At 53.0% G+C, this 24530-nt stretch overlaps 9 protein-coding genes across 9 annotated transcripts; 6 read left to right on the top strand and 3 right to left on the bottom strand.

Annotated features, from left to right (window-relative positions):
• Window positions 1-442: 442 nt before the first annotated feature.
• AYL99_07090 (hypothetical protein) lies at window positions 443-2526 on the bottom strand (the record flags this gene model as incomplete). The annotated part of the gene is made up of 2 exons (XM_018838599.1): window positions 443-2227; window positions 2290-2526. The coding sequence occupies 2 exons, from the start codon at window positions 2524-2526 to the stop codon at window positions 443-445; spliced, it is 2022 nt and encodes a 673-aa protein (XP_018691367.1).
• Window positions 2527-3991: 1465 nt separating this feature from the next.
• Window positions 3992-4957, bottom strand: AYL99_07089 (hypothetical protein; the record flags this gene model as incomplete). The annotated part of the gene is made up of 2 exons (XM_018838598.1): window positions 3992-4687; window positions 4739-4957. The coding sequence occupies 2 exons, from the start codon at window positions 4955-4957 to the stop codon at window positions 3992-3994; spliced, it is 915 nt and encodes a 304-aa protein (XP_018691366.1).
• Window positions 4958-6740: 1783 nt separating this feature from the next.
• AYL99_07088 (hypothetical protein) lies at window positions 6741-7442 on the top strand (the record flags this gene model as incomplete). Its single annotated transcript, XM_018838597.1, has 3 exons — window positions 6741-6821; window positions 7017-7211; window positions 7278-7442. 3 exons carry the CDS (start codon window positions 6741-6743, stop codon window positions 7440-7442), a joined length of 441 nt encoding a protein of 146 aa, XP_018691365.1.
• A 752-nt stretch (window positions 7443-8194) lies between these two features.
• Window positions 8195-9937, top strand: AYL99_07087 (hypothetical protein; the record flags this gene model as incomplete). Its single annotated transcript, XM_018838596.1, has 1 exon — window positions 8195-9937. One exon carries the CDS (start codon window positions 8195-8197, stop codon window positions 9935-9937), a length of 1743 nt encoding a protein of 580 aa, XP_018691364.1.
• Window positions 9938-10564: 627 nt separating this feature from the next.
• On the top strand, window positions 10565-12524 carry AYL99_07086 (hypothetical protein; the record flags this gene model as incomplete). Its single annotated transcript, XM_018838595.1, has 2 exons — window positions 10565-10690; window positions 10740-12524. 2 exons carry the CDS (start codon window positions 10565-10567, stop codon window positions 12522-12524), a joined length of 1911 nt encoding a protein of 636 aa, XP_018691363.1.
• A 997-nt stretch (window positions 12525-13521) lies between these two features.
• Window positions 13522-14244, top strand: AYL99_07085 (3,4-dihydroxy-2-butanone-4-phosphate synthase; the record flags this gene model as incomplete). The annotated part of the gene is made up of 1 exon (XM_018838594.1): window positions 13522-14244. The coding sequence occupies one exon, from the start codon at window positions 13522-13524 to the stop codon at window positions 14242-14244; it is 723 nt and encodes a 240-aa protein (XP_018691362.1).
• Window positions 14245-15693: 1449 nt separating this feature from the next.
• Window positions 15694-16446, top strand: AYL99_07084 (hypothetical protein; the record flags this gene model as incomplete). The annotated part of the gene is made up of 1 exon (XM_018838593.1): window positions 15694-16446. The coding sequence occupies one exon, from the start codon at window positions 15694-15696 to the stop codon at window positions 16444-16446; it is 753 nt and encodes a 250-aa protein (XP_018691361.1).
• A 497-nt stretch (window positions 16447-16943) lies between these two features.
• On the bottom strand, window positions 16944-17642 carry AYL99_07083 (hypothetical protein; the record flags this gene model as incomplete). The annotated part of the gene is made up of 1 exon (XM_018838592.1): window positions 16944-17642. The coding sequence occupies one exon, from the start codon at window positions 17640-17642 to the stop codon at window positions 16944-16946; it is 699 nt and encodes a 232-aa protein (XP_018691360.1).
• Window positions 17643-18379: 737 nt separating this feature from the next.
• AYL99_07082 (hypothetical protein) lies at window positions 18380-24527 on the top strand (the record flags this gene model as incomplete). The annotated part of the gene is made up of 2 exons (XM_018838591.1): window positions 18380-18668; window positions 18724-24527. The coding sequence occupies 2 exons, from the start codon at window positions 18380-18382 to the stop codon at window positions 24525-24527; spliced, it is 6093 nt and encodes a 2030-aa protein (XP_018691359.1).
• Window positions 24528-24530: the final 3 nt, after the last annotated feature.

The raw sequence follows: 24530 nt of genomic DNA, 5'->3' as shown, positions 1-24530 counted from the left end.
TCTACAAGTATCACTCTAGAGCGATCCGGGTCATGCAAATAACATGTATTGATTGAACAAGAACATGATGCGAATTTTCCACCACCTCTGCCTCGACAACAACTTCTTGTACAGTATGTAGAAGCCTTCTTGCGACGGGTACGCTACAAGTACTGTGGGTAGAGGGACAGCATTGCTGGCCAGCTGGTCCATTGGTGGTACATAAACTTGGATGAGGCATTTAAAAAGGCGCCATCTGTATGTGGGTGGGCCGGAGGAAGGAAGGACCGGAAGTGCCCGGGCAAACAATTGCTTCTGACACGCCAAATAAAGCTGAGAAGAGAAAGTCCACGACACAGGCTCCAAGGCAAGGAAGGCTGTGGGCGTAAGCGGTCTGGATTTGTTTCCTCGATTCCGTCTCCATGTTTTCCATTTTCGGACAAAGCGTCAAAACCCAGATAGATCAAGCCTCGACAGGCCCGACCCTGACAACCTCGCGGCTCCTCATCTCCTTGACTCGTCGTTGGCGCTCCAGACCCTTCTCCACGCCTCGTTTCTGTCTCATTAACTTGTCGAATCGGCCCCGCGCGCCAAATTTGACCTTGGTGATCATGTCGCCGGCTTGGCCCTTGGTCAGATCCTGTTCCGTCAAGAGCTCCTCCTCAGAAACCTCACGGAGCCGGTTGAGGAAGTCGAGTTGTCCCTGTGAAGCGGGGGATTTGCGCCAGGCGGACGACGTAGTGATAAATATGCGTTCGAATTTCTGAGCGGCGAACGTGTCGGCAGCATGGAGCGCATCATTGAGAGTGGCGGCGGTCGCCACAGTGCGAGGGCGAGACCAGGGTGATTTGGACGTCTCGGTCGGGGGAAGAGAGTGTTTCCATATGACCACAAAGGAGGCGTCGTCGAGAGCCTGAGAATCAGAGTCGGTTGATGTCTGGGGAGACTCAGGAGGAAGGCGGCGTTCGAGGGTGAGGATTCCGCCTTTCGCCGCAAGAACATACTTGTAGGAGTCGATTTGGACCCAGGCATTGGGGGATATGGCGCGCAGGTGTCGTTCGCCCGAGGTATCTTCGATGAGGTCGTGCACAGAGTCATAGTGCGTAAAGTCGAGATGGTGGTTGCCGGTCACCTCATCGTAGTCAACAGGGTGTCCTGAATTACCGGTAGAATCTTCTTCTGCCTTTATTCGGCTGTCCTTCAACGCTCTCAAGTCGTCGACTTTGGCTGACCTGACCATCTCAGACGGATCGAGGCCAAAAAGAGTCGGTACGGTCACGATGCCCGTCTCAAGCGAGGCAACCATATCGATAACATGGCAGTCCTTCTTGCCCGGGTACAATCGCATGCCGCGCCCGATCATCTGGACGAGCAGATTGCGGGATTTGGTCGGTCGCGCAAGTAGTACGCAGTCTATGTTGGGGACGTCGGTTCCCTCAGTAAAGACACCACAATTCAACAACACGGGGAATTCGCGGTTCTTGAATGCGTCGAGTCGATCACCACGGACGGCCTTCTTCGTATTGCCGGTGATAGATTGCGCATTGATGCCGTGTTTGCGAAACGTGGCAGTCAGACTCGCCACGTGCTTCAGATCGACGCAGAAGACCAAGGTCGATTTACGCTCTCTGGCTTCTTCCATCCATGCACGAACCGTGATCTCGTTGGTAATGTCTGTGTTCACCGCTGCAGAGAGTTGGCCTGTCTGGAAATCTCCATCTTTGCCACTTCGAACTCTTGATAGATCGGCCTTGGAGCGCACCGTCGTGAACATGACATCTGAGAGCCACTTTTCGCCGATCATGTCGACGTAATCCTTATGATAGACAATGTGATCGATTGCTGCCCCCAACTTGAGGCCATCAAATCGAGAGAAAGTGGCTGAAACACCAACCAGAGCCGGACCAGTCCTTGTTTGCTTTTCCAACCCGAAATGTTGGAGGACTTGTAAATATCCCGGAGCCACGATGTGATGTGCTTCATCGACTAGGACCAACTTGAACATTTCGGGATTGTATTTGCTCAGTCGCTCGCCGGAGACCATGCTCCGGACAGATGCCACCGTAATGTCTGCAGCACCTGTCGCATGAATGTCTCCCATCTCAATGTCTATGCTCTTTCCAGGGTACGCTCTTTCACAGTGCCGTGCTGCCTGCTCAACCAGTTCCCGCCGGTGAGCTAGGATGAGGGTCTGTCGAGCAATAGGGGTCGGCGGCTCGATTCGATCGATCAATCGCGTGAATATCACCTCGGGAGCAACGTCAGCATAACTCTGATACATACAGTCCTTCTTCCCACTACGAAACGTACCGTCTTCCCACTTCCAGTGGCCAGTGAGATTCCCAGGCGTCTGTGACCCTTCCCCAGATACGACAAGACCGACTGAATGCATTCTTCCTGATATGCTCGCAGTCGGATCCCTTCGTCACGTACTGCTGTTGGTGTCCGGCTGGTGACAGTCGCCAGCGACCGGGAGGTGAGTTGTGGACTCAGCAAAGGTCTTGCTGGGCGGCCGAGTGCGAACAGCCATCTGGAGGATGTTATCATAATCTAGCACGATGCATCGTGAACGATTCATGCGGTGGAAGAAGATGGTCGGGGATTGTAGTGACCAATAATTACTCCATCCTCCTGAACCAATCAAAATTCATGCTCGATGACTTCTTACGTTCTCCAACTCTATGAATTTATGTATCAATACTATCAAGTCAACCCATCCCGACACACATGGCATGATGCAGAGCAGATGTCAACATTTCCCTCTCATGTGTCTATCCAGCTCCCCCATCACTCAGGGCGTCTCCTCCTGGTTGGATCTGGCCAACGTCTTTGCGAAGAACATGTTTACTGAGACTGCGCGTGAGCTAACGATGGAGCCATCGCCCCAAATTCGTACACAGCTTGTTTTATTATGACGGCTCAGTGCACAGTTCTAGATTCTGACTTTGAGCCACATTGTCAGGGTGATCAATGACAGATGGGGGTGAACAACGACGACCGGTGGCTCTAAGGTGGTCGTGCATAACTGTGAGCCAAGTCAGGGGAGCAGTCACGATTCGAGCTGATATCTTGCTTACCAGCCTTGAAAGGCAGCCACTGCACGGAGACTGGCGTGGTTGGCGTGGTACAACCTCTAAACTGCACAGGGTGAGGCCATGGTACACTTTTTGAGGAAGAGGGACAGAAACAAGCCAGAATAACAGATACAGGAAGAAGAAAGTAGCGAGCACGCTCTGGGACATTGCAAGCCAGCAGTGCGGTGGTGGATAGAGATTCCTGTGGGTGGTGACGAGTAACGAGACGCACGCAGGGATGGTCTCGGACGGGCAGAACTATCTGGAAAGCATACTGAATATATCGGCAAGTACGTCAACTCCAATCTTCTAGGAAATAGCTCCCTTGTCTACCCGTTTACCCGGTGTTCTTATTGCCCATTTTGTGGAAGGGAGGAGCAAGAACACGGTTGGGCAGAGGCTTCGACATCCTCAAGCCTCAGAGCAGCCTATTCCCTGTTCACCCGTACCATGTACATGGACTCGGGGAAGGTCCGTGACGTCTTGCAAGGACAGGAGAAACGCTGTGTATTTGGCTAGCGGCTCCCTTTTATAGCTCTAGTACGTACGTTAAGTCATGCATTATGAATTCATGGATTGGAAGGAAGCGAGGAAAGAGCAAGGAACATGAGAATTGTGAGATTGTTTCCCGCAAGCTAAGAACCCTCTTTTCCTTGGAGCAAAAGCACTGTTGCAGGTCATGTACATGGGCTCACGGCGATTGGATCTTGCCAGCTTCATTCAGAGACACGAGTCGATCCTCAAGTAGATCTTGCAGGACACAAGGCTGACCTGCCCCTTTACGTGTTTCGGCAACGAATGTCTCTGCGGTGAGCATGCATTCTTCAAAATCAAAAGCATATGTTCAAGGAAAGCCAGCTAGATGGCTTAAGACAGTCATGGGAGTGACATTTCAAGACTGAAGTAATTTGTGATCTCTCTCCCTATCTAGGCTGATGTTATACATGTGATCTCAAAAAGTAATGCGCCTCCATGTCCGCCAGCAAATCAGGCTGTCCAGAGGCCCTGGGATCCCATCCCAGCTCTCTCTGCGTCTTCTCGCTTGATGTAGGATTGTCGGCTGCGAACACCAAAGCCAGAAACCCGAGTGTCTTCATGACCTCATCGGCGGGCTTGTTTTCCACTGGAACCTGCAGCTTCTTGCCAACGACACGCGCGATATCCTTCATGGGGACGCCTTGCTCGGCGACGGCGTGGTAATATGCACCTGATGCTCCCTTCTCTAGCGCCAAGCGGAAGAGAACAGCCGCGTCCAGGCGATGAACAGCGCACCAGCGATTAGATCCATCACCGACAATGCTGACGGCATTATGCTGTCGCGCGGCATCGATGAAGCGGGGAATGAGACCTTTATCACCTTTGCCGTGGACTGTGGGTGGGAGACGGACGATCGACCCTCGAATTCCCTTTTCCTTTGACAACTTCACAACAAGATCGGCGGAGTCCTGTCTCACTTGAAACGGGGTCCCACGCTCGGGCTCATCGTCTTCAGTAGCAAGTTTTCCTTTCCGAACGAGCATTGTGCCCGAAGCGATGACCAGTGGCTTTCCCGTGCCGGCCATGGTGGAAGCCATAGCCTCAATTGCCGCCTGGTCGACCGCTGCGGCTTTCGCATAGTCGCTAAAGTCGTGAATCTACAGCTTGCGGTTAGCCAGTGCTAAGCATGTGCTGAGGCAGCTTCTGACAAATGCAAGGTGAATGACGCCGTCAGCTTTCTTCGCACCACTCTTCAGGCTCTCCAGATCTTCCAGGTCGCCCCGGTGAACCTGTGCGCCGAGTTTGGAGATTGTTTCCGCCGAGGCATCGCTTCGGGCGAGTCCCAGCACTTCATGGCCGTGGTTAAGGAGTTCTTCGATGGTCACACGACCTATAAAGCCAGGCGCGCCTGTAAGAAAGACGAGCATTGTTGTTGAACTTTGAGATCGAATCAGAGTGTTCTGGCCAAGGGGTCTTTCAATGGAGAGGAGATCTAGAGGGTTGATGGAAAGGGACTACAAGACTGGATGTTCGCTCTGGACCTCGCCTCATTTATACATCATCTCTGGTGCCGTTCGTGAGCAGCAGGGGCGCACTGAATATGCAGGGCTCGGATTTAGAAGGCTCGTCTTGGTCTCAATAGCAGTCCATCACGGGCATGTGTCTTTCTAAGTCCGAACAGACTGTCTGTACCTCGTACGATGTCTTGGTAGTCGATCAACGACATGTTGGAGGTGGAGTATTATTCTGACGGTAGTGGCAGTCCATCTCCACCACTCACCACTTGGGGCGTCATACTGGGCCGCTAACCGCAACTCGTATTGCAGAGCCATTGACTGGGTGCGTCCGGAAGTGTAGAGCTCCGAGTCCGAGTGCAAGTCGTTTCAGATACTGTAGAAAACCTTTCCTCAGCCTTGTCACCTCAGCGATCTCGAGTACAAATGGATCTGCATCGGACAGACTAAATGGCAGACGCCTGATCCGAAACAGATTACAAGAAAAACTGTCGGGCCTGATCCTATGCAGATTTGCTTGAGCCTGTGGTTTCGACTGCGCTATATAGGTGTGTCCGCCTCTTGGGAGGTAGAAATACAACACTCAGAGTCCGAGCATATGGACATTAAAGTATAGCGCATTTCTACTTCACATTATGGCCACGCCTTCCTCCACCGCTATGACCGAGGGTGCGAAGCATAGGCAGGGGTTGATTGATCTTGGAGTTCAATGGAAGCCGCTGCTATCCACTTCAGTCTCTTCAGCGTGGCCGAGAGTGTCCTGCCAGTCGGTCGGCAAACATGAAATCCAGTCGGCACGAGCCCAATTGTGCTTGAATAGCCCTACGCATTTCTGGATTTGACAAGTCAGAACGGAACGAGCGTTGAATAAACCCGACTCTTGTCAAACGTCTCATCACTATACCTGCCCAGGGATCGGACCCGACAAGACAAACCACCGTGGAACAGACGTGCACACAGCAATTTAGCCTCTGCGTCGACATCTGAGGGATGCCCATGAGGGACTGCCTCCCCCATGCATACTTGAGGTCCTCTAACAACAGCAACTTTGGGGGTTTGACCAAGTTGGCGAGGCTCAGTCCTGGATCAAGAATTGCTGACAGACGGCTCCAGGTGTGTGGGAGACAGCCTCGTCTGCGCCACACCTCTTCTCCCCCTGTTCGGCTGTCTTCTACTTCCCACTCTCGCAGATACCAACAGCGTGAAGGACGTCGCTTACGCTCAATCCGAAGGCATTAGACGTCTTCGGTCGCTTTGTGCTTAGGCACGCTTACTTTTCCTCCAGCCTCATCGCTCGAAATTACAACTAGGCATGAGTGGGGGTAAACGGAAAGACAACCCGGGCTCAGCTTTACCTCCCCAAGGTGAGGTATGGGTTTTGAAATTGATCGCTATCGTTGCATCGCTTAAAAAACATTGTCAGTTGGGTGGCGATCGTCCATTCTCGTGGACAGGTTAGCTCAAATATGCATAACCTCTATGGGGCTAACGTGTTCGATGAAGCTCCAATGACACCCGCAGCGCTAGGACACATCATCCACGCCACCTAGGGGATGGCCCGAAATGAGCGAGAAGTTTATGCTCTCGCGAGGCAAACAGCACAAAGGAGAGGACAGATGTCACAATGCTTTGACGCTAGAATATCGAGGAAACAGTGGTGCTGTGCGCTATCCAGGATTCCGTCTCTATCGTCGTCATGCTGTGGAAGTCGCTGGCTCTCCTGACTGTGACAGCCCAGAACGTTGAGGAGGACGCCGAGGGCGAGGAGATCAGAACGGTAATATGCTTCCGTCTGCACCCTCGTTGGCGCATGGAGATCAGCCTTCGGCAGATTCGACATAAACACGTCGTTGAGCTTTCAGCGCTGTGGGCTGATTTTGCGACGGAGCGTGTGTTTTGCTCGAACGATGGCGATCTCGCCCTTCTGCGTCTTTGTGAAGTTGTTCCCGAATTGGAGACTGATCCAAAATAGCAGCAGTCTTCAACACTGGCAAGACGACAGCTGCTAGTGGCGCTCCAAGCATCCGCTGCCCATCGTGAGGAGAACCGGCGTACCAGTGCCAACCGAATATCGTTTCTGGCTGCCAATAGCCAGGAACTTTCGAGTCCAGGATTCCAGGGGAGGACTGTCTTCAAAGCTCACATTCGAGATCTCGCTGCTCAGCCGGTAGGTTCAGCTGATTCTATACTCCATCAGCCTATTTTTGGAGACTTGGCTAAACATTCCGTCCAGCATCCGAATTTGATGATCCAAGCGCTTTCGCTAGCAGTCAAGACGTTCAACGACGAAGTTCACAGTTGCCTCACTCGAATGCATGCGTGTGATCGTGTCGCAGGATTTGAGCGTCGTGCTGAGGTCCGACGTGTCGTCCTGGGTGATCTTGTGTCTCGTGATTGAAGGCATGGGCCGTTAAAGGCTCGAGCAGGACAAATACCATTGGAAGACGGGGATAAAGGAGAAGAAATCGAAGGCTTTATTTGGGACGGGCACACTTCTAAGAATTTCGCGACAGGTGCAGCAGTGAATGGTCACGACCCTAAGGTATAGCGGATGAGGGTGATCAATATATATTCTCGTTCGAGTCTCCACGGCTCAGCGAAAGGCTCCGGATATGCCCAAGCGGCAAGCTCTCGGCTTACATCGAGCAAAGAGAAGGCGATCGCTGAAGGTGAGTAGAGGAAGACGGTAAACTCATTACCAGAACAGGGTGACCCCGCGGATGCACTTGGTTTTGGTAAGGTTGTGAAATGTCTGCCTTGCATTGTGATGGCATCCATAGCAGAATCTGTCCAACATGGACTGAGCATTATATCTACTAGTATAACTTCAACGGTGATACTGTACCTCCCATTCAAACAGCGGTTGAAGAGTTGAAGAGTTGGTAAGTTGGGAAGGATTAATTTACTATTCTATAGTGGCATCTCTGGTGAGACATAGAGCCAATAATAACATGCGCTAGTGATTTAGTGAAATTTCTCTCTAAACTGAGATTGCATGAACAAATCCATGCCGAACTTTTCCATCCACATCTGGATCATCGCAGAGATGTTACAGGCATCACTTCCTTTGGACTAACATGTCAACTGGCAGGTCTCAGTTTCGGATACGGTCGGTGTCACGCCATATGGCCTGGAAGGAGCGAGTCAAACATGGATCTCGACGACAGCCTGGATGAACCTGGCGATGCGAGTGCCATCGTAGACGTCCACAAGGCCTCACCAGAAGCCAGTGACGTGGATATCCATGACTCTGAAAATGCACATGCCGTACCATTCGAAGTCAAAAAAGACGCCCTTGAGGCGAATGTGTTCCACTATCGAAAATGGGATCGTCTCCGCAAACACTACCGGGACCAGTATCTCGAAATATTCAAAGAGACGTTTGAGACAGAGGATCACGACAGGCTCGCTGACAACTTGCGTCCAACTCAGCTGGGCGCTGTTCTTTGGCTATCTGACGAAAAAGCACGGCTGTATGATGCGCTGTGCCGCAAGGGCCGACACGAATTGAAGTCTTTGTCGATGTTGGTGGGCACAAAGTCCGAGGTAGAGATCAAAGCGTACCTGGACAACCTGCGAGAACAGGAGACCGACCGTCAACGTTTCGAGGCACAACCGAAGAACATATCCCACGCCGACATTCGCGCTGCTATCGAGATCGGGCCTGAATGTGAACTTGTTCTTGACACCGCTGCTGCTGCCCTATCAGCATTTCAAGAACAGTACGACGCTACGATTGGGCAAAATGGAAATAATATATGGTTCATCGATCATAACGTGGCAGCTGAGCTGGATCAGAGAGGCGACGAGTTGGAAGCATCTGGCAACACCCGTGACCAAGAGTCTGGCGACGTACTCGCCCCGATTTCTGAAAGAGCAGTCCAGGCTTTCCATCTCTCGACATTTCTCGAGCTGAGCGAGCGGTTCTTCATGAATCGAGACGCTGACAGCCCGGAGTCGTGGCAGACAATAGCAGAGGAGGGTCAACATCCAGCGCTGACATTGGGTTGCGTAACTCTTTTCTACGACCTGATCGTCAACTTCGCACGTCGGTTGATACAATCAACCCTCTTCATTGCCAAGTCTCGGCTTCGTGCTGCCACGTCGAGAGACTACCAACCCGGAGGACTAATCAGATCTGATGACGTGCTCGCGGCTCTAGATGTGTTGGGCGTCAAAAAGAGCTCTGACCCATTCTGGATTGGGCTGGCAAAAAGAAATGGCTTGAGAGTGGTGGATGACGCACACCGAAAAGGAGTGGACGGGAAGGCTGTCATGTCGTACGAGAAAGTGGAGAAAATCTTGTCAAGTCGCCTCAGAACTAGGTCAAGTTCGAGAATGTCAACAAGATCAACGAGGAGCCAATCGCCTCTGGATGAGACTTCCGCCACAGAGGATCTTGCGAACAACAATGATGAACCTGTTTGTTCCGATATTGACGAGCAATCTTCCGTTGACACTGGTTATTCAGATGCGGACAGCGAGGGGACAGAAGCAGAGGATCCAAGCGGGGAACATCATGGCTCCTCGTCCGAAGAGCCTCCACTTTCGCGAGTGTCAAGGGAGAAGCGAATACAATATCTTGAAGAAGAGCAACACCAGTACCTGGAGAGGATGGATCGAGAGTCACGGAGGCGGGAAGAATCACGGCTGTTGTCCCTGCTCGGTCCTCAAGATACCCAAGAGGAGAAGGATGTTCAGGAGGAAGCCATCGAAGAGCTGGGTGTCAGACCGCGGGTGGTGAGAAAGTCTGTTGAGGATTGTTTGGGATGGGCTGTCAAATACGAGGCTGAGTGGGAGCGACATGAGAGAATGCTGCTTCTCGGAAGCCCATCGCTCGCTGATCCTGCACCAAAAAGGCGAAAACTGGAGCCTGAAAGCGACGGTGGTTGAAAGGAAGGCCCTATCATCTTTTTCTCACGCAGCAATCCAGATCTGGAGAGTCGTCCTCGGTATGTCAGAGGGAGGGAGATGTATTATTGTGGGAGGCATAATTAAAGGATCCATGTTTGGCCGAGGCAGAAGATGATATCGGCGGCCGGGGAATTGAAACCAAGCTTAATCTTTTAGCGCCGATCGTCGAGCTTCCGGTCTGTACTCGGCGTCTACTACCGAGTCCATGTGTAAACAACTTGGAGCTCCCATTGCTCCCCCATTGAACACCCAACTGACTTCCCTTCGTTCTCAATATCTGTTCTTTAACATCCATTGCGGTTCATACCGATGAAGGAAGACTTCTGCGAGAATTTGAGCCCTTCTTTTCCCCAGCCAACACGCGTTATTCTCGCCCAAAGCACGCAACTAACGCGTCGGGCGGTGACGCGAAGTGCACGGGAGATTGGGCCAGACGGTAGTTTCGTGATCTGAGCTCCATTTCTCGCAACTGGTCTTGAAGACTGTTCTCTAGCCTATGCTTTGCTCTTCCCATGTTCCCATCCTACCTCTCTGCTTCCTCGATTTAAATCCCGGCGAGAGGGATCACCAGTCACGAACGATATCAACGACCGACCACTCATAAACATGGGCCTTCGAGAAGTGACGCGTGAGGACGAGCGAGCACTGCAAGAGATCGCAGACTGTCTGGCGGGCTCGCACAAGATCTTGCTTATAACCGGCGCGGGCATCAGTACCAGCTGTGGGATTCCCGTGCGTGTCATTGTTCCTCGTGTCAGGAGCTGTATTAACTTGTGCAAAGGACTTCCGCTCCAAAGACGGACTCTACAACATGATTCCCGGGCAGACCATGCTCCCGACACCGCCACCGTCAGAGCCTTCGACACCCACGCATGCGAGGTTTATAGACCTCACTGCCGACGAGGAGACTTCATCAACCCAAACGCGAAACCGAAGGGTATCGTCGAGTCCGTCGTCGCGACTACGAGGCCAGGACTTGTTTGACTCCCGAGTATTTCACCATGCCGAATCTACCACCATCTTTTACCAGTTTATCGCGTCTCTTCGGCAGAAAATCCGCGACGAGGTGCGGTCTACGAGCTCGGTCCACAAATTCGTCAGGGTGTTACGCGACGGAGGTCGATTGATGAGGTGCTATACTCAGAACATCGACGGTCTCGAGATAAGAGAAGGACTGGTGACGGATCTGGCACGGGGCAAAGGAAACAAGCGCAGGTTCATGAAGAAGCACTTCGAGGCGCCGCGCCCAACGCATACAGCGGGCACCGACTTTGACGGCGGATGCGAAGTCGTGCAGCTCCATGGGGACTTGGAGAAGCTGCGCTGCACCATGTGCTCGACCCAATATCCCTGGACTGATGAGCAGACGGAAGTCTATCTGGACGGAGCTGCGGCGGACTGCCCCAATTGCAGAGACAAGAGCGACGAGCGACAAGCGAGCGGGAAACGAGGTCTGGCGGTCGGTGCGCTGCGGCCGAACATCGTCCTCTATGGAGAAGACCACCCTTCCAATACGTTGCTGACACCACTGATCCCCTTCGACGCCAGCTGTCAGCCAGACGTCCTGGTCATTATGGGAACGTCGCTGAAAGTGTTCGGGCTTCAAAAAATTGTCCGAGAGTTTGCCAAAGCTGTCCATTCACACAAGAATGGCAAGGGACGGGTTGTCTTTGTGAATCGTACCCGTCCCTCAGAGAGTGTATGGGACGGCATCATCGATGATTTTGTCGCCATGGACTGCGATGACTGGGTAAACGACCTGAAGGGACGCCGGCATGACCTTTGGCTCCGTCAAGGCGAGATTGATCTCACAGTGACAAAGCCGCAGCAGCCCAAGAGAAAACGGAAGAAAATGGAAGAATGTACAGGCAAGGAGAACAGACCCCAGAAGAAGGCCAAGATGACCGTGGAAATCCCTCGTCCTGCAAAAGCCCGACAAAGCTCAGACAGCAGCTCTCAGAAGAACAGGCTCATTTTGAAGATGACCAAGCTTCCCGCCGACTATCCGGGGCGAGGAATACTATCCCCACTGGCACAAGCGAAAAGGCCACCGATTTCGCCTTTCACAAGTCCGATCCGTACGGAGGATGAGGCTGGCGTATCAAATCCCGCCAAACGAGAGACGCCAAGCCGCCCTCCAATTTCTCCCTTCACACCGCGACATCTTCCGCGCGGTACACCGAAGCGACCTGCTTTCTCGCCCATTACGCCAGTTGTCCACCCGGGAAGTAAGCTAAAGACAGTGGTGATTATAGATGATGATGATGATGAGGAGGAGGAGGAGGAGGATGTGGAAAGCCAAACCTTGCCCAGCAGTCCTCCTGTCCAAGACTTACAGAGAGAGTCCCCGTCGCAAGAGGGCACCACAAGAGTGGTGAGATCAAAGAAGGCCAGTGCCCTGGCGGCGGAATCGAGGGAGTCCAAGTTCATGGCACAGGTCTGGCAGCGAGTGAGAGATGGACGCTTGTTCTCTCATGGACGGAATCCGGTTGACGTGGATATTGCCGAGGTCGAGACACCATCTAGAGGTCCACGAGGCCGGAAAGTCGACATCTTCGCCGACTGATTTGGTGTTGCACGGGGAGTGATGGAATGGGCGTATCAACAAGCATGAGAGACGCATGGCCACCCATGCCGGTCTGATACAAGACGAGGCTATGATTGTACGACTTTTGGCAGAACATTCAAATAGATGGGGGAAACGGGTCTCCCGTAGCGTTAATCTGGATTAGACACTGGTGAATCGTGTGAGAAATGCGGTCAGTGGCTGGTGCCGGTGTTGCTGTTGCTTTTTCTCACTTTTCACGTTTGGCTTTTGGCTTTTCCACCAGGCGCATCTCGCCCGAGTGTTTCCGGCCGAGGGACAAGGAGTTTTCTTCGTGCTGCTTGTGAGCAACGCTTGTTCATTTCTGACCAATTTTTAAGCGCACATGACAAATGAACCGCGGTATAGCAGTCCGCCATGGGTTTTGCATGACCCGTGAGCCCGAAGGCCTCGACCTCGACTCACTATATCATTCCGAGACTTCCCACTCGCCTCCCCCCCTCCCTCTCTTTCTCGATCTGATATCTTCCTCCTCGATGCCGCCCCCGTGAACAAACCTCAACCTTTCCAGAAGGATACCCTGTGCTTTTATTCTAACTATCTACAGGACGTCGGCCTGCCAATCCGATCACAAGTGCACGGAGTTTGATTCGTCTCGGAAAACTATTCATTGCGGGGTTTTCGGTCTACAAGCCTGTTTCTGGTTGCTGGAGAACGCAAAAAAGAAAAAGTTCGGCGGCTCGGAGGTCAAGCGTTTTAAAGAGGCTGCGAGGAGTCTGGAGGAGAAGTACAACTGATTTACAACGAGGTCTGGTTTTAATCGCTTGCGGTACTTACTGCAGTCCCGAGTACATTTTGCTGGCTGTTGATCGCTCCGGAACAGTCGGAGGACGTGTCAAGACACGAATCTTTGCCTGGATAGACACCCCGGGAAGGATACGAACCGCTTACAAGACATAAGCTCACCACCACAATACTCCTCCAGTCATCGGTCGCCCTCGACCAAGTTCCATCAACTATGCAGCCCCCAAGCAATCTGCCCAAAGGGTTCGATTCTATCGAATCCACCATCGAAGCCTTCCGCAATGGCGAGTTCATTGTGGTGCTCGACTCTCAAGATCGTGAGAATGAAGGCGACCTAATCATCGCCGCCGAGGATGTCACCACCGAGAAGATGGCGTTCATGGTCCGCTACACCAGTGGCCTCATCTGTGCGCCCCTCACCTCTCAACTCGCCGCTAGATTGGCACTACCGCAGATGGTCGTGGACAATGAAGATCCCAATCGCACCGCGTACACCATCTCGATCGACGCGAATCACGAGAGCGTCAGCACTGGCATCTCAGCCCATGACCGTGCTCTGACCTGTCGCACTCTCGCCAGCAAGAAAGCCACCGTCGACAGCTTCCGCCGACCCGGCCACGTCTTCCCGCTCCGCGCCAGGGATGGAGGGGTGTTGGAGAGAACGGGCCACACCGAAGCAGCGGTGGAATTCTGTCGCCTGGCGGGCAAGGCCCAGGTTGGCGTCATCTGCGAGATGGTCGACGATGGCGCGCCGGTCCCGGGACAGACTGCTATGCGCGAACCCGGCATGATGAGACGCGATGCATGTCTGGAGTTTGGCCGGAAGTGGGGACTGAAGGTTTGTACCATTGAAGACCTCGTCGACTATGTGCAGAAGGAGAAGATGGTGCAGAATGGCAGTGGGCATGTGACGAACGGGGTGAACGGGTACCACTGACCAACCAGCTGGTTTGGGTGAGAAGTCAAGCGTATTTGCCAGACAACGATGGAAGAACGCATATAGCTGCAACGAATATGTATTGATTGATGAACTGAATTTCCATGGTTGGACTATAGTAGTCCGCATTATGTTCTGCTGCAACGACAACTAGAGCGATGAGGCTACACTCGATGGCAAGCCCAGACTGTGGATGACGTCAACAACGACGCCCTCTTCCCCTTCTCACCTAAGCACTTATTACGTTGTCGCAGCCACCACAGACCTACAACCCCAGCAATGTCAATTCAAACGCAGACTTTCCCATGCTTTGGGATGGAGTGCTCGAGCAACGGTGTCGGTATCCATCTGCACCTCGTCAAATGCTTCTCGGAGTAAACGCTTCTCTGCAATACACTAACACAGGCCACAAGTTGTGACTTTATGCATCGAACCGAACTGTCCAAGACTCAATCTCGCTCACTTCTTCCCCAACAGGCATAGGACCACTCTGACTGCGTCTTCCGATCCCCTTCTGCAAGGCGCAGGCTCCGGGAGGGATGGAGTGTCGTGTTGGATTTCGCCAAATTTGGTGCCTGCTTCTCCCGGGGTCAATCTCGTGTTCAGCAATCCACGTCGCCCCCCATGGCCACAAGACAATCAGTGAAGCCAGCACCCCTGGCTAATTCTCCGAGACAGCAGGGAGGCCTTTTCAGAAAAGCACAAGCAAACCGGTTCGGGCCCCCAAAGGAACGCCCTTGACGAGGTCCAGCAGCCACTATTATCGCCGAACCGCTCCGCCCCCAGTCTCAGCCTCACACTAAGCCGGACATGATGCTGGGCCCCAGAGCATACGCGAGCCCGAGATCTGCTTGGGCTTGGGATCCTAGGAACCTTTTCCTCGCCCGCCGTACGAGTACCTTGTTCCTCTTTCCATTATTACTACTTCCTCGCTCTTGCTTTGACTTATTTTGCTCCTTTTTTGTGGCTTCTACTGGAGCTCGGCGGAGCTTGACGCGGGAAAATCGGACACATCTTCTGTGGCTTGTCTGGCCACGATAATACCAAATAAGGAGCCAGTTGTTCGACTGTCATCACTCCCTCTCCTTCTGTTCCCCTCTCTTTCGCTTTTCTCTCGATTGGCTACCTACCCATATACACGTACATACACAGAAGGAGTCTGGATTACCCTGCCTTTGCGCCTGCAGCAGTTCCTGTCTTTGCTTTGGTTGCATTGTCTTGGCTGTTTGTATTCCCCTTGAGCACTTATTGCATTACACACACGACATCACGCCAACCTCGACTTGGGTGTCCAGCTCTTCAGCCCACACGGCCAAAAGCGTTACGTATCATTCTTGATTCAGCAGAGCCAAAAGTTCATCCCACAGCAGTCTACAACACAAGAGTTTGTTCCAGGTAACCCGAGCCCAGAGACCAAGCACTCCCTCACTGGATTGATCAGCCGCCTCGATGGCTCCCACCTCATCCACTCTCTTTCCTCGACAAGGCTTCGGTGGTGACGGCGGCCCAGGCGGTTTCGGCGACCACAGGGGTCCAGGCGATGGTAAGGGAGTCTCGACGTGGGCCATCCTTGGTATCGTGATTGCCATCGCCATTATCGGTCTTATTGTTGCCTTCTTCATCTTCAGACGCATTCAACGTCGCCGGAGGAGAGCTGCAATCCCCGCCATAAACCTGCAACCCCCAACATCCAACAAACCCTCGTCGACGACCCCATCCGCTGCCGACCCGTCAAAATATGGCGCCAGCACCAACACGGGTTACACCGCCACGGCCGACCAGAGCCAGTCACTCCTGGGCAACGCAGAGGCCCCCGCCATCGTGATGTGGGAACCTGGAGCGCACGGCGGCGTCGGTTCCACGCAGGATGGGTTCGGCTACGACAACAACCTGAACCTGGTCCAGCGGCCCGCCAGCGTCGCCAGCTTTTCCGCCCCGCCACCCCGGTACGAGGAAGCTACGAGCACCGGCGGCGGCGGCGCGGGAGGACTCCGACCACAAGGCGAGGCGGCGAGCTATTACAACACCGCGGCGGCACCCACAGGCCAGGAACGCGGGCGCAGCCTCACCCGGGACGGCGAGGGATCGAGACCCCGCGCGCTGAGCGTGGACCAACGAAGCGTCAACGGAGATCGGAGACGGAGCTTTTCGCGGTTCAGAGAGGAGGGCATGGTGGACGTCAACGTCGATGCGAAAAGTTGATTGATCTGTATCTTGATTTCTTGATTTCTCGATTTCCCTCCTATTCTGGGTATTATTCTTGGCCGCCTTTCTTTTATTTTTGTAAATCACGGTGTTCGATGCAGTATATCTCATTGCAAATGCACCTCCTTGTACGGAGTTCCGGGGGAACAGCGCTTGCTGGATATGATACCTTTGATGTATGTATGCGTGGGATGTATGTATGTACGTACGTACACGTGTGTGCGATGGAAATATATGCTCACGTGGCTTGGATGGTTACAATTTTCCATGGCTGAAGAATACTCTTCGTTTTGTCCTCTATAAGCAGCGATAAACGGCGGGTGATATATCTGGGGTATCATTTTGTCTTGAATTTTGGATTCTCTTTTTTGGGTAGTCCATTTCCGTGTCCGATTGCCTTCCGCATTCCCGAGACGCCTGACGCCGGGTTGGAAGGGCTTGACTTTGAGAAGGGAAAAAAGACCTGCATTTGAAGAAGCATATGGCCAGCGCCCTTACTTCTTGACCTCCGGCTTCTTTTCCGAGTAATCCCTAAACAGACCCTGCATGTGCACGTTCGTGATCTTCTGTCCTCTGCGGACTTTCCGCTTCTCCTTCTTAGGTTTCACAGCCAGATCCGTCCGCGCCGGTTCACCCGTAGACTTGTGGTTCATCTTACGAAGCTCTTTGATTGTGTCCTCGACGCTCGGCAACGGGATCTGGTTCCAGAGGTCCTTGAATTCTTGGTCGAGCGGCGCATGGAGCGTGGGGTCGTCGAGCCAGACCATGCGCGGGTGAGCGTCCTTCTTGTTGCGCGTCACCAGCAAGCGGTGCTCGGCCTCGAGTTTGTCGACGGCGTCTTCGACGTCGGCCCAGCCGTCCTTTAATTTCGACACCTGAATCCCCATGGCCGTCTCTTGCTGCTGCAGGAACTTGAGCAGGGAGTCAGCATCGGTGATGTTGTGCTCCGGTTTGAATAGGAAGCTGTCTGTCTCCTGGTCATACGTGACTTTGGAGTTGGCGTTGAGCACGGCCAGGAAATGCTGGATCGTCGTGTCGTCGCGTCTCTGGACGGGGAGAACGAAGGTGATCAGATCGGAGGCAGAGATGCGTTCGGGAAACTTCTCGCGAAGCCGTCCCACAGCGTAGACGGCATTAGTGCGGACGTCTGTCCCTGCCGGATCTGTCACCGGCGGCGCGTAGAAAGATGTCATGTTCGGTTGCAAAATCTATTCAAAGCGCGAGAGTGTGTTCCTTGTTCGCAGTTCCTTCTGGTTGCGGCGAAGCGAGAGTGTGGGTGGGTGAGGGGGGAGGATGGAAGGGGAGGCCTAGTCAAAGGTTCCGCTTCCGCTTGCGGCTGAGACTCTATCTCATGTCGAAGTGAGACGACAGCAAGAGAGTCTGTCCGGGGAGACTGAGCATATGAATGAGGAATGAAGTGAAAAAGACTTGACAACAACCATATGAGGTTCTCTGGTGTGGCGATTGAGTGATGCCAGCAGAGGCATGGGTTAAAAGGCAGAGGAGGCAGGTGAAGCGAGGCCTAGTGATGCCGCCCCAGTCAATACCGCGATGGGTGTGACAGCGCCAAACAAGTTAAGGTTAGGCTTACATAACTAGGCGCCTGCAGCCTAACCGATCGTCGTGGGAGGGCCCCAAAGTCACGTTCTTTCAGTTGCCCGCGCCGCCCGCTTCTGTCTGTTTAGAGATTCATTCTCGAACATCTCCAATTCCACCCTGCCTTCAACATTCCACCTGTCACCATTCACTCCTTCCTATCGTCGCTCGCGCAGGCAGCTTCTTGCGCCATGGTAAGGCGGGCTGAGGTATCTTTCATTTCACCCCGACCCTGAAGTTGCGTTTCCGTGGTGGGCGCATTCTTCACTCGGCAGTCGCTCTCCTTCCTCCGCTGGTGAAGACAATAATCACAATTCAGCAGCGCCCCTTCACGATGGCGGCCGAAGTGGATGTTCGCGCCATCTCGGCCTTTTCCTCCCTCCCTGAGAGTTCCGTCACTTCACTCGTCAGTCAGCCAACGTCCGAGCTTGTTATTGCTTTCCTGCGCGCGATCGAAGCCAAAGTGAAAGAGTTTGAGCACACCAAGTCCCAAAAGGTCAAACTCGAGATCGAGCTCGAAACGGTTGTACGGACAAGTGAATCCAAATCAAAAGTTCTACAGAACTCGCGCGACAAAGCCCTTGCCGAGTCAAGCAAACTTCGCGTTGAGTTGCAAACGTCCGGTATGAGATAATTCATTACAGTCTTTCTTAGAAGTAGCTAACGTGTATATCATAGAAAATGCACGATCAAGGTTGGAGACCGAACTCGAACAGTTCCGTTCCGCCACAGCAAATGAGAGCTCCGAGGTCAATACTCTGAAATCTCGTATTTCGTCCCTCGAAGCCTCCAACCGAGATACCCTAGCTCTGTTGGAATCCAAAAATGCTGCCTACGAAAGTCTATCCCAGGACCTCGCGACGCAGCATCAAAAGACTGCCGAACTGAGAAAGCAAATCAATACCCTGGAGCAGTCGGTACAGTCTGCAAATGCAACCGTTGCAAGTGCGCGATTCAGGGAGCAGTCCCTTCAGCAAGAAGTCGAAATGCTCAAGAAAAACAACGAGTGGCTCGAGACAGAGCGGAAGATCAAGGCCGAAGAGCACACCACTTTTCGAAAGGAGAAAAACGCGAGGATTTCGGAACTTTCAAGGCTGAATGAGCAATACATCTCCGAAGCTGAGACTCTGAGGCGTTCCGAGACTTCTCTCAAGCAACGCCTCGAGGAGCAAACGGCTAGGTTTGAAGAAACATTGGAGGAGATGCAGAAGGTGCGGGAAGAGAAGATGTCTGCGGAGGATGCATTCAGAGTGGAACTCGAGAGCGTAAACCGTCTAGCTGAGCTTCAAGCAGCGTCTGCTGAAACAGCTAAACAGCGCGTTCAAGAGCTTTCTGCTGCCCTGGAAGAAGCCCGCGAGGAGGCTGCTGAAGAGATTGGCACCATGCGCGCTGAGATCGAAACCGAACATAATGATCGAGTCAGTGCTGAGCAGCGTGTTGCCGAACTCGAGGAATCTCTACAGCAGATGTCAAGCGAACTGGAACTGGCTCGGGCAAGACACAGTACCCCTCAGCGTACAACCAATGGTTCAGGCATCACGACACCGCTTCGACCAGGAACCCCGAGTGGCATCTTCTCTCCGGCTTCCGTATCTAGAGGGAAATCTCAAATGACCATGACCCAACTTTTCTCGGAGTACAAGAAGCTCGAAGGAGAATTGGCCAGCGAGAAGCGCGCTAGAGAGCAATTACAAGAAAGTCTTGACGCCATGGTCGACGAACTAGAAAACAACAAGCCTGAGATTGAAGAGCTGCGTGCCGACCACGCCCGACTGCAAAGCGAAGTCGTCGAAATGTCCGCGATTGTCGACAAGACAAACGCTGATCGGGACGCCACAGTGAAAGAGTTGAGAAAGTGCCAAGGCCAACTTGAGAGCAAGTCGAGGGAGGTTGAGGTTCTGTCTCAACAACTTCGAGATTTGGGTTCTGAAGTTCGGTACCTCCTGGCCGACCAATATGTTCGCGAGCGAGGCGAGACCTTCACCCGCGAAGATTTCCAGGAATTGGAGAGACAGCACGAAGCTGCAATGTCACAAGACATTGCAAACCTCTCCGAAAATCAACAATTAATTAATCAGCGACTCATTGTTTTCAGGAACATCACCGAACTACAACAACAGAATGAGAACCAGCTAAAGACGATCCGAAACCTAGTCAGCGAGCTAGAGAGCAACGAAGCAAAGGACCGAGAGCAACAAAACTATGCTCTCAGCCGCGAACTAGAGCAAGCTCGTGCACAAATTGCCTCGTACCAGGATGAGCTGAGGACGATGGTCGCTCAGACCAAGAGTTTTGTCAAAGAAAGAGACATGTTCCGGAACATGCTGACCAGACGCGGTCACCTACCGAGTCAAGTCCAACCTAATGACTTCTCCCGGTCGCTACCAGTCCCCAGTGGAGAGTCACCAGCAGGACTTGTAGCCGGCGGCGACTCTGACTACGCCAAGCTTCTCAAAGATCTTCAACAACATTTTGATTCGTACAGACAAGAAGCTTCGACTGATCACACCGCGTTGAAGAACCAGGTTGCCGAGTTGAGCAGGAAAAACTCGCAGTTGCAGACCGAAATTAGTCGGACTGTGGGGCAATTGACAGCTGCAAATCAACGATATGAGATGCTGCAAGCCAACTACAACTCCCTCAAGAACGAAAACGGTGAGATCCAAAAGCGTTCATACGCTGCTATGGAGAATGCGACCAAAAACGAACTGAAGACGCAGCAAGTGGCAGAGGAGCTCGTCGAGGCTCGCAACCTGCTTGATAGCCTGCGCAGGGATTCGGCGAATTTGAAGGCGGAGAAAGATTTGTGGAAGAGCGTCGAACGACGCTTAATCGACGACAATGAGTCTCTGCGGAGCGAGCGAAGCCGACTAGACCAGCTCAATGCAAGCCTCCAAACTATGATCAACGAGCGGGAGCAGACAGATGCTGAAACGCGACGCCGACTACAATCCCAGGTGGAGTCATTGGAATCTGAACTTCAATCGACCAAGAGAAAGCTCAATGACGAAATCGAAGAAAGTAAGAAGGCTGCTTTACGCCGAGAATATGAGCATGAACAAGCTCAAAAGCGAATCGACGATCTCGTCACAAGCTTGAGCGCCACGAAAGAGGAGCTTGCCTCAGCGAAGACGGCTAGGGACCATTTGCAAGCCAGGGTTGATGAGCTCACGGTAGAGCTCAGGTCTGCCGAAGAACGGTTGGAAGTTCTTAGCAGGCCGGCGGAACCTACGATGGAGACAAGCTCTTCCGAGGACACCGCTTTGAGCAAAGAACAAGAACTGGCCGTGGAAGTTTCAGAACTTAAACGTGACCTTGAACTCAAGACGGCGGAACTCGAACGCGCCAACGAACAAGTGGAGGTTTACAAGAATATCAGTCAGTCAAGCGAAGAGCGCCTCCAAGAACTCAGCGAGACCAACGACCAGTATCGCGAAGAAACAGAGGCCGCCCTTGCTGAGAAGGACGCCAAAATCAAGGATCTCGAGCAACAAATTGAAGATATTTCCGCTGAACTCAATACCACCAATCAAGAGCTGTCACGGCTGCGGGATGAGCAAGCAGAGTTTGGTCGGAAACTCGATGAACAGAAGGCCGGGTTCGAGTCTGAGATTGAGCGGCTGAAGGAAGAGGCCGAAAAGAGTGCCGAGCAAGCACAATTCAACCTGGAGGCGTCCAAAATCCAAGCTCAAATTGCTACGGAAGCTCAACAAAACTATGAGACTGAGCTGTTGAGGCATGCCGAAGCAGCGAAGACCTTGCACACAGTCAGAGCCGAAGCCAATGAACTTAAATTAGAGATAGTCGACCTGCGAACGCAAGCTGAAACGTCCAAGGCAGATCTGGAGAGGAAACAAGCCAGTTGGGAGGAAATGAAAGAGAGGTATGAGAGAGAGCTAGCAGATCTAAGGAAGCGCCGCGAAGAGCTCGCCCAGCAGAACAACCTGTTGCACAGTCAACTCGAAAGTGTTACTCAGCAGATTACGGCTCTGCAACGCGATCGCGCAGCTCTTACGGAAGGCGTGAACGGAGAAGCATCTGCCCAGTCTTCTGCGGAGCTCGACAAGCTGCAAGAGGTGATCACCTACCTACGTCGGGAGAAGGACATCGTCGATGTCCAATATCAACTCTCAGTTCAAGAAGCAAAGAGGCTACGACAGCAGCTAGAGTTTACCCAATCACAATTAGACGAGACACGGTTGAGGCTCGATCAGCAACGTCGGTCGGAGGCAGATGCGGAACGCAACGCCCTCAGCCACAACAAGCTCATCGAAACTCTCAATGAGTTGAATCTGTTCCGCGAAAGCAGTGTCACCCTGCGAGCAGAGGCGAGACAAGCTACCCAAGCTTTGGCCGAAAAGACCCGGCGCGTGGAGGAACTGGAAGGCGAAGTACAGTCTTTACACGCCCGTGTTGCCGAGCTGGAGAACCTTTTGGAATTGAAAGAAGGGGAGTTGAAACTGAGTCAAGAAGACCGAGACCACTGGCAACAACGCACCCAGAACATCCTCTCGAAGTACGACCGAGTCGACCCAGCGGAGATGGAGGCACTCAGAGAGAAGATGACCACTCTTGAGCAAGAACGTGACTCTGTCCGCGGAGAGCTCGATAATGCCATTGCCGAGCGCGACGAAGCTCGTACAGCTCTTCAAGCGCAAATCGAGAGCACACAGGCCGCAGTCGACTCTGCTAAAGGCGAGTTGAAGACGAGACTGGAAACGCAGTTTAAGGGGGTCATCAAAGAGAAAAACAATACTCTACGCGAGCGAAAAGTCGAGTTTGATGCACTTGTAGCCGAACGAGATGCTCTACATACGGAGCTTGATTCACTGAAGGAACAACTGGCTGCGACCGAAGCACATCCTCCTCCGGCCGCATCGGTTCAAACCAATGGCGAACATCCAGCAAGTGCCGACTCTTCAACCACTAACGGCACAGCTGGCGCCGACACGGCCGAGCTGGCAGCCAGGATAAAGGAATTGGAGGAGATGTTGGCAGAGAAGACCAAGGAGCTCGACCAGCTGAAATCTGCGCAGGAAGAGAGGTTCAAGTCGAGAGTGGCTGCCAATGAAGCGATTCTGAACAAACGATTGGCTGAGTTTAAGCAACAAGCCCAGCAAGCGAAAGTGACTGCTCTTGAAGAGTTGACCGCGAAGCTCAATGCCCAGCATCAACAGGAAATGGAGGCACTTAGGGCTCAGTCGGTGCCTGTTGCAAGCGAGCTACAGAAGCCCGTCACAGAATCGACTAGTCCCGCTACTCCCGTGGTCAATGGCGAGATCCCTGACGAGGTATTGCTGTCTCTGCCCGAAGAGAAAGCTAGATTCCTCGTGAACAAGAACGAAACTGTACGACGGATAGTCAGGGCCAACATCAGCAAGGGCCTAGAAAAAGAAAAGGAAAATATCCGCAAAGAAATGGCAGAAACACAAAGCTTGCAGAACGAAGGGACTTCTACAGCACTGTCTGAGCAATTGGAAGAGAGGCTTAAGTCCGAAAAAGAAGCCATCATCCAACAAAAGGAGGCCGAGTTCGAGACGGAGAAAGAAGCTTTGATCAGACAGTATGAAGAGAAGCTCGCCCAGGAAAGGCAAGACATGGCCAGCAAGCACGAAGAGGAGCTCAAGGCTCAAAAGCTTCAACTCGACGAAGAATCGGCGAAGAAAATCGAAGAACAAGTCAAGAATGCCGAGCAGTTGGCGGAGAAGCGAGGTACTGTCAAACTTAACATGTCTCAGAACAGAGCAGCCCTGGCAACTGCGAAAGTAGAGGTGGTGAAGAAAGCAGCAGAGGAGACTCCTGAGAAGCCGGTTGCAGAGGTGTGGCAAGTCGCCAAAGATGCGAAACCCACTGCCGCAAGCAATCCAGCAGCACCAAAACCATCTGCTCCTGCAGCAGCTGCTACTACACCTGCACAAGTCACAGTGAAGCCAAACATCCCTGTGAAAGCCGAAGAGCCACCTCAGTCTCAAAGTGTGGCTCCCGAGCAAGCAGCGGTTGCCGAACCTGCTGCGCAGCAACCTAAGCCGAATCCATTCAATCCACCTGCCTCTCAGCCAAGTCCCTCTCAGGCGGCTCAACCTGCCCAGCCCGCTCAACCTCCTCAGGCTGCTCAGCCCGCTCCGGCCGTTCATCCTGAAACTGCAAAGCAACCTCAAGCAGGCGCGGCCTTGATGCAGCAACTCCAATCTGGAATTCCCCGCGGTGGATCAAACCGTGGTCGAGGAAGCGGTATTCCCAGAGGCCGTGGAGCACCCAGAGGCGGTCGTGGCGGTGGCCCGGGTGTACACACCGGTGGGAGCCAACAGCAAGGCAGAGGTGGAGGTGGAGGTGCCAACAGCCCAAGTCGAGGTGCGTTGAATCCTCAGGCGGCTCAATTTACTCCTGGTGGTGGAAACAAGAGATCTCGTGAAGACGGCGAGGTCGCAGAAGGCGGCGGGCAAGGGAAGAGAATCCGCGGCGAAGGGGCTACGGCGCAATAGGGC

This window comes from Fonsecaea erecta (genome assembly GCF_001651985.1).
Source record: "Fonsecaea erecta strain CBS 125763 chromosome Unknown Scaff6, whole genome shotgun sequence".
Classification (NCBI taxonomy): Eukaryota; Fungi; Ascomycota; class Eurotiomycetes; order Chaetothyriales; family Herpotrichiellaceae; genus Fonsecaea; species Fonsecaea erecta.
The sequence above is the reverse complement of the archived record's forward strand: the minus strand, read 5'-3'. Positions and strand labels throughout refer to the sequence as shown.